The 13,801-nt window shown below is 30.3% G+C and overlaps 1 protein-coding gene across 5 annotated transcripts in view; it reads right to left on the bottom strand.

Moving 5' to 3' along the window:
- The window catches only part of LOC106685994 (beta-1,4-glucuronyltransferase 1), a 397,426-nt gene that overhangs the window by 57,213 nt on the left and 326,412 nt on the right, over positions 1–13,801 (bottom strand). For all 5 annotated transcript variants that reach the window (XM_067049492.1, XM_067049493.1, XM_067049495.1 and 2 more), the window contains exon 3: positions 8,650–8,792. In XM_067049492.1, the coding sequence (XP_066905593.1) occupies positions 8,650–8,792 (143 nt within the window). The remainder of the gene's footprint in view (positions 1–8,649; positions 8,793–13,801) is intronic.

The raw sequence follows: 13,801 nt of genomic DNA, 5'->3' as shown, positions 1-13,801 counted from the left end.
TGTATATATTTTAAGAAAGTTTTTTTTTTTTATTAATTTATTTTATTTTATTTTAGTATGAATGAGATCATTCATCACTATTACCTATTGCCCACATCTGTGTGGCAGATTGTAATATGTATCAATAAATAAAAAGTAGTAGTTTAAAAAAAAAAAAAAAAAAAAAATACTGGGACAGATTATATGATGTAGAAGGTGACGCAGAATCCTTGAATCATTCAAGAAAAATAAATTAATGAATTAAGCATTATCGCGTTTTAATTTTCTGCTGAAGGAAGAATAAGAGGATTAATAAATTGTTTAAATTAAATGTATTACTTAAATTAACTTCAATAAGTTACATATCAATTTGGAACATCTTATAATAAGCAGTTAGGAAGACATTCTACTTCATTTTTAAAGATTTTGAACTTTCATGTAACCAGAAGAGAACAATTATTTCTAAAAAAGGAAGGGGAATCGACAAGGCCTACTGGAATTGAAAGGTGAGAGGAATTATTGATGGTTTTATTCTTAGGTGGACTTAAAGGCCAATGATGCTCCATGGCGCAAAGTGATAAAACTGCAGTAATTTCAGTCTTGTTGATAAATCAAAGGAGACATCAAATAATGCCTGACCTGTTTGTCTTAAATTTACTCTAAATTAAAAAAGGAACAAACAAAAATACTGTAACCTATGCAACTTCGAATTTTTTAAGGTGAAAAACTTCGTATATGCGATTGCATAGATAATAAATCTAGTTCAGGGCACCCTCGATCGTCGAATTATAGAGGTGGTTTAGAGCTGTTAGCTGGGAGATCGATTTAAGAGTTAGAAAATAAGTGCTTATATTTTGAGGAGCATGCTTAATAGTTTAATTATCTCAATTTTTTATACTTTATATAAATACAACAACCACATTAATTTGCGGGTTACCTTTACTATTGGTAAAAAAAAAGAGTTTATTTATTCCTTGATTCAACCCAATATTTTACTGATTACTAGAAGTGAATTAAATTTAACATTGCTCCCATGCGCGTTACACAGTGCATAAAATACAAGACAGTTAGAGCATTATTTCTTGAATAGTTACAACATTATTTCTTGAATATTTGAGCCTTATTTCTTTCCCCAACAACTACTACACCATTTTCTTTTTCTTTTTAATTTTCCCAATATATATCCATAAGAGCATGAAATTTCATGTTTTTTCTATGACAAATGTACATTATCTTTAGACTTTATTTATTTATTTTTAAGTGTTAATTTTTGTTATTAACCTCTCCTTGGGAGTTCCTTTTTTTTTATAAACATTTTTTTCTTCAAATCCACGTTACCTCCCTAGCTTTAAACTTTATACTAATGTAGCAGGGAAACTTTTTAAGCTAATGAATACAGAGATTTTCAAACCATGTAGCAGTTCATTTTGACAGCTACAAAACAGGCAACGAAAAAAAACAAAAAAAAAAATTGGCAATTTCGATTAATCAAGCTCTTAGAATTTTTTATTACTCAATAAATTCGTAATTCATCAGATATAATAAATCAGAAATAATAACAGGTAAAATTTCATTTAAATAACCTATGAAATTATGATATCAAAATACTTCAAGTAAAAAGTACTTTCAAAAACATTTTATTGATGGGAACTACTATTAATGTTTTTCTTAAAAGCCGATTATTATGTTATATTATATCATGAAATAATATTTTAAATTAAAACATTTTACATCTTTAAGAATGAGCCTAGAAGAAACACTGCAAATTGGGGCGAAACGTAGGTTACTAAGAAATAGATGTACCTTACTTGACTGCCACCCTTCCTCCAGTCAATATTTTATTATATCTACTATTCTGCTTTGTAAGTGATGTCTTTTATATCCATGTATAATCTATATCCTCACTTTCTTGAAAAAAGTTTACAAATTAAAAGGAAACCAATTTTTAATATATTTACATACACATTAAGTGTGTGTGACGAAATTACTTTTATAGAGCCATAAAAAACAAAGGATACAATCCAAAATAGCAGGCGTAATAAAATATTGCTTTTAAATAAAATAGACACAAAAGACCCAGGAGTAATGCAAGACTTTGGTGAAAAAAAAAGAAAATATGATTGTAGTTTAGATAGATATAACGTTTTTTGGAAAGTTCCTTTCACTGAATTATTTAGACTATAAGATTGAGACTCTCCAATAAGAGACAGAAGTATATAATTTTGTCAAATAAAAAGAAAGTATGAGGAACTTTGTTAATGTTGTTAGAGTACAAGTGACGCCTGAAATTAGCAATTTTATAGAACCAATTATTCATTTATTTTCCCTTTGACGATCTAAAGCAGGTCTAGATATAATCCTTACTCAGTTACATAAAATTTATTACTTGATAACTCTTGTCCATTTGACGTCACACAGTTGGATAGAGATGAGGCACAACCTAAAGATAAAAGCCAACAGATAAGCCTCTCTAACGCTCTAGATGATACTGATATAAGAATCAAGATCGCAGATCCTTCAATATACTGAATAAATATGTTTCGTCACAGGAATAAAACTCATCTAACTTACTTTATTTACAAATTACATTTTAAGAGAGATCCTAAAAACAATCATCCGATGTTGTGCTATTCCTTTCGAGCGATTAGCCAGTTGATATTTCCCCTGAGGGAAGTTGATATTTCTCCAAGCTAAACAAGATATATCACTACCCCTTGCAGCAGCTATCGACAGAGGACAAACTGCTCCTCAGGGGCTGATCCACAGGAGGAAGAGGGTGCGAGAGGTTGCGTGTGGTGGTGGTAGCGAGGAAATGAGAAAGCTCTCCGGCTGGTACAACCTTTTGGCGGTCATTATTATAATCGTCGCGCGATTTCGCATTCATTGAGTCGCATTAGTATCCGCCATCAGCCAACTTTAGCATAATTACATTTGCGTGTGCGACCTTTGCGGGAAATTGTCAAAAAGAGTTTTCATAGCGGATATCTAAAGAAAATAGCTTTTGCGTTTTTAATGGGATTTAATAGAGGCTAAGTTCTTTATTGTGTATTTAAACGCAAAGTTTTTAACTACTACATGATGGCTCTAATTCTTGCGTTATAATTCCTTTAAATATTTAATTTTTTTTTCTTAGATTTTAGTATGTACCACAATTTCAAGTTACTTCAGGGTAACAAGTTTTCATAATCTTTATTACAAACAAGAAAAGACTCCGATCGTAAGATCATCGAGTTGAATGAAATTTTTTTTGAGAGGGGAGGAGAAGAGAAGAAGGAGTCAAAAATATTAGAAAAAAGGTTTTGACATAATTCTAGAAATGTTTTATATCATCGTGTAATGTCTTTGCTCTGCATAAGTTTATTGGTTATTATATACCAATTGTCTTTTAATAGAATAAGATCATAAGATAATTTCATAATCCTCAAAACTTATAATTAATCTAACGTATTTTATAGCTAGTATTAATTTGTTAAAGAAGGTCCAGTGCTATTTCGTGCAGTTTAAACGGTCCTAAACCTAAAAAAAATATTTGAAATGAGATTTTTTTTAATCTACCACAATAAATACACTATTAAAACGATATCGTATATATGTTAACTTGAGTGGTATTATGTCTAGAACAGACGTACATAAATGCAAGATTAACCTAAAATTGCAAATAGTAACTAATCTACCTTGTTCTGTGTTACCACTTTGTTCAAACAGCCCTAAACCACTCCCATGTTGTGTGTAGATGAGTGCCGTCTTATTTAAGATATTGCAATGTCTACGGTTTTCGAAAAAATTTGGGACCTTTGATTTTTTTTTGCTTTCGTAAATCACAAAAATTGTAACAACTTAAATAAGAGTCCACTAATTTACATGAAAGAAGAAGGGAGGTTTAGGGCCATTTAAAATGTGAATGGTAACACAATGAAGAAGCCTGCGATGAATTCAGAAGTTCATTCAAGTAATGATTTGGAGATGGCGAGGAGAATACGTATAAGGCAACATTGTATTTATATATTGTAATTATAAGTATCTATATTATACATAATATCTCTCAAATCAAAACAAATCGTTAAAATGAAATACTTATTCAGGTAGATCAAAATCCAATCTCATTTCAAATTGTTTTGATGAAGAGAGGAAAAGACAGTGAAGTAATTCGTTGGGAGCTAAAACAAATAAAAAGTGCGTTACCAGAATGGGATAATATACCTTTCAAAACTTATTTAGAATTAGTAAAAGATTTCATATCGTTTTTAGCAAGAGAAAAACAACCCGAAAAAATTAATACAGTCCAATGAGACTTTATTTAAATTGACTAGAGGCTTTCGAATAGTCTTAAAGAACTAAACTGTACAAGAGGTTTGAAGAAGGTCCAATTGTATTAATTAGCTGCATATCTTCGGATGACTAATTATAATCAGGAACTAATAACTCAACAATGACGAAATAATTGACTTAGGATGATGCTCTAAGGCGCCACAACCTTCGCTATTACGCAATCCCATTAATATACTCCCCAGCTACGATGAGCTTATTTTAAGCGTACGAGGAAGTTCTTGGACGATTACCTTCACGGCAAACAAAAAACGACCGAAATGGTTGGTGGATGACTCGGACAGCGCCTTGAAGATGGCACCCTGACGTAATCCTACGTGGTCTCTCATCCTGGACCTTGGTCCTCGAGTATAGCGCCCTTGTCTTGAGCTCCAGTGACCTCACCCGAGCACGCGCTTCTATTAATAATATTCACTAAGGTCACAACAGGTAACTTATGAAGATGAGATAACAAACATTCTCAACAGCTCGCGTATCATCTTTTAGTGAGTCAGATCTTGAAAGATATGTTTATCATTCAATAAATCCGGTATCATACCCGGTCATATCTATGTTGTATGGTGATGTCATTTTACTAAAAAAAATTATTTAATTTATTTATTGCTATTTAAAACCGTATTTATAAAACAATCATCCAGTAAATTTGATGAAAGATCATAATATCACAGGATAATAATTAGCCTCTTAATCAATGCGAATTTAGAACACTGCACAAACACATGGAAGCATAACCTTTTTGTCTTGGTTTGAGTCATGTTTTGCATCTTTTTATAGTGATTCCTGTAAATGAAGAAACCATGGTGTATAAATAAAACATACTGTGTTATCACGGTAATCCGAACTCCTATGGTATTGTTCCTCATATATTTTGTTGGAATTAGATGATATCTACTGTATCATTTCATTCTCTATAACTAATTTAATTAATAGTAAAAATATGTAGGTACAAATTTTATTGGTAACCTTATTTTATTTGTTTTTTATCACGTTTTAAATCCATAGTAATTGTAATTTTTAATTTTTCACTAATAAATGGACAAGCTAATAACTTTAGCAAATAAAATCATCACTGAGAATATAAAAGAAAACAAAAGTGTAGCCCCCCAAATTACTACTAGTGGTGTTCTAAGACTCACAGCACATTTATTTATTTATTTGTTTAATGTAATTTACATCTGTACAAAATAATAAATACCATAAGTAAATATGTGGAATGTTCCATTTACACTTGAAAATCTTGGGTGGTACTACCCATTGGTGGTACTTCAAGCATTAATTTAAATTAGAAGTTCCCGTGGCCATCTTCTTTTCAGACCCCTCGAAGGGTTATCAGGGATGAGAGATTAAGAACTAATGGGATAGAATGGGTAAGGAGTTTGAAGTGAAAAGACACATGTCTGTTTTTGAGACAAATCTGCAACGAATAAGATGTTAAGGTTTTTGTGGATGAGTTTATTTGTAATGTGATAAGGAGCATTAAGGATTTTACGTAGAATTTTGTATTATAAGGATTGGATGCGAGAGGAATTTGATGGTTTGGTGGAGCCCCAGAGCTCAATTCCATATGTCCAAATTGGTCTGATTATCGTAATGTATAATAATTTTTTGTAGTTAGTTTAGAGCGTTTGTGAAGTAAGTGTTATAGTAATCGAAATCTACGAGCACTTCGCTTCAGTCTTGTATGTGGATTCCAAGTCTCTTGTCAAGATGGAGTCCTAAATATCGAATCTGTTCAACAGGCGTTGGTGGAGTATTTAGAAAGAATACTGTAGGACAGGAGAGTAGAAGTTTACGACAGAGAGTAAAGGTAATCTGATGGGATTTGTCAGGATTTATTTTGATTTTCCAGTTTTGACACCATTCTTCAATGGATGTTATGTGTGTCAGTAGTTCACATCACCAAACAATTAAAAAAAACCGAATTCTTTAGAAAAGATTAATTTTTCAAAATTTCAAACTGTCAAATTTGCTAACAACAAAAAAATGCAAAATACTAAATAAATAAAAACAATTAAGTAAATTCTTATTTTTCTTTATACTTTTATCAAACCGAACACTCCTACAGTAATTAGTTCGAATTGCCGAGATTGCACTACATATAATATACTCCAAATAAACCTTCAATGGACATTTAATGTTATTCACCAAATTATTTAAACAAATATACGGATACTTTCTAAAAATACATAAAGCTAGGAGGCACCATTTAGAGTGGGATCGATGAATAACCAGTTCCTTATGAATGGTTCTGGACACTTGTTGATAATGATAACAGGTCCCAAGTCGATATTGGTTAACTATCAAAAATAAATTCATAAAAATAAATCTATTGTTGTTATTTTTAATTTAGCACCGCATTTCACTAGAATATATATTGAATATGGCAATATTACACTGACTATATCATGAAACAAGAACATTGAAAGATTACATGTTTCTACTTTTATATCATGGATGACATAACGCTGGGCTTGATGACAGATATAGGTTATGAACTCATATTTACCAGCCTTGTTATCTTTTTATCGCATTAAAAAAAATAAATAAACTGCCATTGAGTAGAATTAATACTGTCTGAAAATGATAAATTTTTAACGACATAATAATAATTTAGAAAGATAGTACTTTTCATTACATTGAAGACCAATGACAAGATAGTTAATAAAGAGCGATGAATAAGTTAGTAAGTACTATAAGTTTTTTTTATTCATCTAAGAGATCAATCAACATTATTCAGTCCAGAGATGTGTGATAGTCTGGCCGAAAATAGTATTTAATGACTATGCGTAAAAATCATTAAATAAATAAATTAAACACAAATTTACACTTTAGATTATTCTTTCCAAAGGATTCTAGAAACATAAATTTTCATTATTAATCAAATAAAATGTTCCATATAAACAATTAGGCTCTTATACGATATTTAGTCTAGTAAAAATAGCTTAAAATTTAGCTGTATCTAGAAGCAATAGTGTAAACTAATTTCTGATAATAAATTGTTACATAGAAATGTTTATCAACAGACAGATTTTTCAAAATGGCCGCCGTATATTGTCAGGTTTATAGCCAATAACTTCTTTATTATTACTAATAGCTAAAGTACAAAAATTAATAAAATTTAAAATATTGGATTGCGTAATATTGGCATATGACAAGTATGTTAATGGAACTACAGTATAATCCTGGTAATCCGAACCAATTGCTGCAGGGAGATGTTCGAATTACAGAAAGTATTAGGAAAAATAATGTAAAAAAATTCAGCAAAATGAATGTACATAACTATTTTTATTTATTTTGTAAACAATATACACATTTTATTGAAAAATGTTTTTACAATCAATTAAATTAGTTTTACAGAATCAAATGATTTATGCAATAGATATTATCTATTTCTAATTCCAAAAAAATATATTAGGAAAACTTCCACAGGAATTAGATTACCCTAAATTGAAACTGTAAAAATTACCTCTATCGATTATCATGGTGATTACAATAACATGCCTAGAGTGAGAAGTTAAAAATGTCCTTTACACATGTGTACTTTTATTTGAAAACAAAAATTTTATTGCCTGCTGAGTTTTATCAAAATGAGTAACTTCTTTTTTACGTCAGTTCGGGCTACTGGAGTGTTCGGAATACCGGAGTTCGGATTACGGAGATTACATTAGGGCAATTCATGATCTTTAGATTAACATGTTAAAGCCTGTTAAATAGAAAAACCTATGTTAAATGGAGAAATATTTCCTTCTTTTACCATGCTAAAACGATATAACATTTAACATGGTTAAGAGTATTTTACTATGTCTGTTAAATATCCCTTCCAACACTTTCCTTCCAAAACTTCATGCTATAGTTTACTTCTAAGTTTTGATTACCGTAATTTATTACAACATGTCTAAAATAAGTGAAAAGTAGAAGTGTAAAAGTTTGGCTACTGATTGTATTTTTTAAAAAGTTCGAACACAAGAAAAAAAAAACACAAACTACCAGTAAGTAACCTAACACGACAACAAATAAAACGGTGACAAGCTCAGCTGATCTGTTTCGTGACGTCATTCTCCATTTAACATACCTAGTAACAGACTCTTAGCCATGTTACATGTTATATCGTTTTAACATGGTAAAAGAAGAAAATATTTCTCCATTTAACATAAGTTTTTCCATTTAACATATTAAACTAAAGATCATGAATACCCCTAATATACTCCGAAAGAAAAAAGGTTCGAAGAACGAACCTTGTCGATTTTAACAAATTCTATAGATTATATAATACTAAATCTATTTCTGAATTATACTATTGTTCTCGCCCTGCTTAGATATAATGTAATTTCATATGTGACTTACCTATGGTGTTGGTACTGGCTAGGTAACTAGTGGGCTGGCTTCCGATGTCGAGGAGTATCCTTCTGGAAGGATCACCGGGTCGGCTTCCTTCTATCAGCGGGCCTACCTCTGCCAGTTCCAACCGTTCTGTTTTCCATCGGCTTCTGCAAAGATAAAGTAAACTGTTAAATTTATAGTGACAAGTAAGATCGAAAAGGAAAAGAAGTTTCTACTGAGGTTCCCTGAAAAACTCTCAGCACTACCATCATCCAGTTCGAAGAACGTTTCGTAAGAAACAAACAAGAAATTATAGATCATCATTAAACGATTTTGATATTTGCCAATAAAATAACTAAAATAATAGGAAATTTACTACGATTTCTTTAAATTATTTTTTTGTGCTATAGGCACGAAGATTGTTGACTTAGACTTAGTATAGCTTAAAGTAGTAGACTAAAACTGGGATAAGGTTGTTCAAATCGTTTGGGAAAAATTATAAACGTCTGATCATCCTCTGAAACTCGGTCGTTAGAGAAATAAAACGTATAAGACAATTTATTTAGGCAACTTATGCTTACAGAACTCATCCGATCGGGAAAACCATCGATATAATTTGTTTTGAAAGTACATTGTACATGGTAATTCTCCAATAAATTTCAGTAAATTGCAAATTTAATTGGATAGAAGAGGGTTACAATGTCGACTTTATTACCAAAAGAAACTTCATTTACCATAACTAAGACCTGATAAGAATCATTTCGAAATTCTCAAAACGTTGAAAAAAAAAATGTATGAACGAGTCTTGAACACTACAAATAGAATCCACATGATTTCAGCCAAGAAGGTTTAAAATACTTACCGTGAAAGTAATGTCGTAAGCGATAATAACTGATTAATAACAGGTCATATATAACCGTTGGGCAATAACGACTTCATACTACATAAAGCAGAAAAATTATAGGTTGGGTTCTAAGATTGCAGTAAATAGGAGGGCTGCCTCGCTGCAGATGCAATGCATCATGCGACCGATCAATTCTTCCGGAGTCTACTGGAGTATCTTTTTTATATTTCTACTATTTATCGGTAAGACACGATTGAGCCCATGGTTCCTGCTTTGATCCACAATGACTTTTAAAAATATCGTCAATCTAAGCTTTTTTAGGCATCAACTAGGAGCTAAGGCATGAACACGAATACTTGAAATCATTCATCCTACGACAATAGGCAGCGAGCAGATGCCGTTGCTGCATTGTTACTAATGCACACAGCGGACAATAACTCCACTCCACCTGCAGCGAAATCCACAGCCGGAGCTCATCCATTATCCAAATGGAAGTGTCTAGGAGGGAGGGAGTCGAATACCATCAATGCAAGCCTCTGATGTAAGTGATAATCATGGTTTATATTCGTCTGATATATTTAAGGCTGTGAAATTTTTATTCGGGTATTTCATGGAATTATCTGAAATTACATTTAGTATGAACCTAAAATACCAACTCAAAACTTATCTAAGTCTTATAACAATATTCACTCTTTGATGAAAAACATCAGATTCGCTGTGTTTTTTTTTCTGTTAATTGATTTGCTATTTTTTAATTTAAATCTCTGTAAATAGGATATAATGATCTGATAATTCTTTCTAACCTCTATTACTATTATCTAAAAATGTATAATAGAATACTACACACAATAAAAAAAAAATATGTTTTAGTTTCTAAATAATTTGTTTGAAAATTTTACAATTTTACATATAAGGTGGAATAGTAAAAATGGGTCGTAAAAACTTAAGGCATTTGATTGAGTTATAATTTGGAAAATTAGGTACCACCGTCAGGGGGACAGGACAGGTAGCCCCTAGATTAAATTTAAATTTAAAAGAAATTCCAATTATTATTATTATAATTACTGCAATAATTATATGTTTGAAAATGTTAATTTCAGTTCTGATGATGGGAAATACTATGCGAAACTTCAAAGGTATTCTTTACAATTAATACACTATTAAAAAGTGCAATTAATTTAAAATTATACTCCAGCTAGTCAACAATATGCGCTTTCAAATTATGTTATTTAATAAATAATATACAATTTCAACATTTTCGTGTATCCAGAGAATCCGGCTTAGAATATAAAGATAGAAATATCTTAGTAATAGAAAAGAGCTCTGTCCAAACAGAGAATTCGATTTTTTTTTTTTTTTGGACCTCTGAATAGCCTGCTCGGGTTTACGACTCTTTCTAGAAGATTGTAAGCTCGCAATTTCTTCTACAAACGCAATCATCTCGTTTCTCTTTTTCCCATTTCGTTTTCCTTGTTTTTCCCCTTTTTAAATGAAAGTATCGTGAAATGGTTACTATTTCATTTCTCGAGACCTAACATTACAAAATACTGACATTGATTTGAGGGCCTCCTTAGACCTTTGTAAGCTGTTCTTTTTTCATGAGTTACTAAAAGGGTAAAAAACCCATTAGTAAAATATACATAACTCGTGAGTAGTTAAAGACCTTATTATGCGGCCAATTCATTGGTTCCGTAAGTATTTCTCATTCAGGCTTTCACATTTCAATAGAACGGCACACGTTCAGCAAAATGAAAACGTGAATCGATTAGATAAACTAATATACATTACTAGTGATTGATAAGCGTTCTCTAAACAATCGATATATTCTCTTCTTTTAAATAAAGATTTTTTTTTTTTTAATTTGTTTCCAATAAAACAACAGTTACAAGTCATATTCAATAAGAATTTCACTAATCTGCATTTAACTTTATATTAATTTCTTAGTAATAATTTTCCAAATCGTAATTTAGTACTGATAGAATGCGCCTCAATGATTGTGAATTGTGCTTAATTCATGCCTACTTACTTCATTGATTTTTTAAATCATATTCAGTGCTTCAAAAATAATTATTTATTTATATAACGTTGGAATTGTTTCTCAAGTTTTAATTTTAGGATGTTTAATTATGTTTGATATCTGGGTCCTGTTTCATAATATAGTACAAACTAATACTATTAGTCTTGTCGATTAAACTTACAAAAAATACAATTATACTGACTTGTACAATAGTAACTTGTACTTAAGTACTTTTTAACTTCTATAATATGGCTAAAAAAATAATTATTAGAGCAATTACCAAGTTGTTTCTATACTATTAGCTTTCATTATGAAAATGGGCTCTGGTTGTAACATTAAAAAAATAATTAATTTGTGAGTTTTAAAAATTAATTTAGAAAAAAATAATCGGAATTATTTTTAGTGGCTAACCATGTGACGTAAAATGGTGTATAGCAAATTATACGTCACCATTTCAGTTATAAGTTTAACTTACGTCATCAGGGTCAGTGAGACTACTGGCACGGAAGATCCAATAGATCCGCTTCCATTGGTCAGCTTTGTTCAATGCAGTGCGATAAAAGAGTTCAGTAAGTAAAACTCCTTTGATAATATATAAGCTCTTTAATGGATAAAAAAATGGAATGATATTTAAAAATAGAAACTTCATAGCTTAATTATATTATTGGTTATTGGACAGACATGATTCAGATTCATCATATCATATTCTATCTAGAATTATTGTAGAAAATTGTCGATTGCTTAACAATTTTTTTTAAATTTGACACCACTTCTAGTATTTATTACTTTTATTAATATTATTACAGAGCACCGATGAAAACATGAAAATTTCAAAGAAAAAATTACATTTTTAAGCTGAAATTTAGACATGTAATGAGAGTTTATTACACTTTCTTTCAAATTACTGCACTAATTAAAAAAAATATATTTTTAGGCATTTAATTGAAGTTGAAAATACGAACATTAAGCATAAGACCATTTTTAATTTTTTTCTGTGACTAAAACCTCGCAATGAAAACCTCTTAGTAATAATTTGGCTACTTAGGCATAACGAAGGGCTTGAAATAAAAATATTTTAATATATAAATTCGTGAATGCCTCAATAAAATACAATTCATAGTTCATTTATTTATTTTATTCTTCATGTAAGTTGCCAGAAAATCATTTTCAAGTATTTGTAAGACATGGATACATATAAATGTGTGGGAAGTGATATGGATCATAATCGATTATCAGTGTTTAATAAAAATAATTTTGTGATTCTAATTTTTTTGTTATTAGAAAGTTTTCATTAAAAAAAAAATTTTTAATTAGTATCTTAGAAGAGTTCAATCACTGTCTAATTTGATTACTAGCCTTACACGAAAGATAAGGATAACCCTTGTTATTAAACTACTTTTTAGAGTCAGTTTAGTTTCACATATGAGGTGGTTTGCGCTATAAATATATCACACGATCTAAACAAGTCAACTTGTCGTGTCTGAAAATGAAGGCTGTGTGGTCCTGATTGAGTTTTATCTTTTCACTTTATAGACCAGGAGTAAATGTTAAGCGGTGTTGAAGAGTAGTCTTCGTGACTAGTGAGCGCTTTTTTTATAATGCCAAGACTAGATGGCATGTCAAGTGTATATTATACAATACACAATAAAGGATTGAGGATTGATCCTAGAACTCTTGAGTGAATACTATATTAATCTTTTTATTAATTTTTTTTTTAGTAATCAATTGGAATAAAAATCTATGGAGAAAATATCCCGAAAATTGATCAAATAAAAAATGTTTTCTTTGCTTAGTAATAAATTCCAAAATCTAACTAACTGAAACCAATGCAAGGTTAGCTAATGTTATATCCTATCCTAAATAGAAAATTCAAATTAAAACCAAAAACAGCTATTCTTATTTTTAAAACAATTTTCAGGCCACTGCCACTGCCACTGTGAAGTCTGGAGAGCGGAATCCTTTAAGAAAAGGAAAAAATTACAATCTTTTCAAAATAAAGTCGTAAGAATTGCAGTGGATGCTCCTTGGTTTGTAAGAAACAGTCAATTACATCGGGAATTACAAATAGAAACAAAAGAGAATTACATCAAAAATAGGGTCATGAAGTTCCACTCCCAGTTACCTACTTATTCTGTATTTATCGGTCCTGTTATGGAACTCTAAAATTGTATTTTATCGTAATTTCTTTTTTTTCCGTTAGAAGTCAATTATTTATCTTGTAAAATCCATAAATTTCATTTTGTTATTAACTTTACTTTTATCTTTAATTAAGAATTAATATTTTAATCTATTTATTTTATCTAATTTTTTTTTGT

Source organism: Halyomorpha halys, unplaced genomic scaffold (genome assembly GCF_000696795.3).
Source record: "Halyomorpha halys isolate HHAL.00 unplaced genomic scaffold, Hhal_1.1 Scaffold764.1, whole genome shotgun sequence".
NCBI lineage: Eukaryota > Metazoa > Arthropoda > Insecta > Hemiptera > Pentatomidae > Halyomorpha > Halyomorpha halys.
The sequence above is the reverse complement of the archived record's forward strand: the minus strand, read 5'-3'. Positions and strand labels throughout refer to the sequence as shown.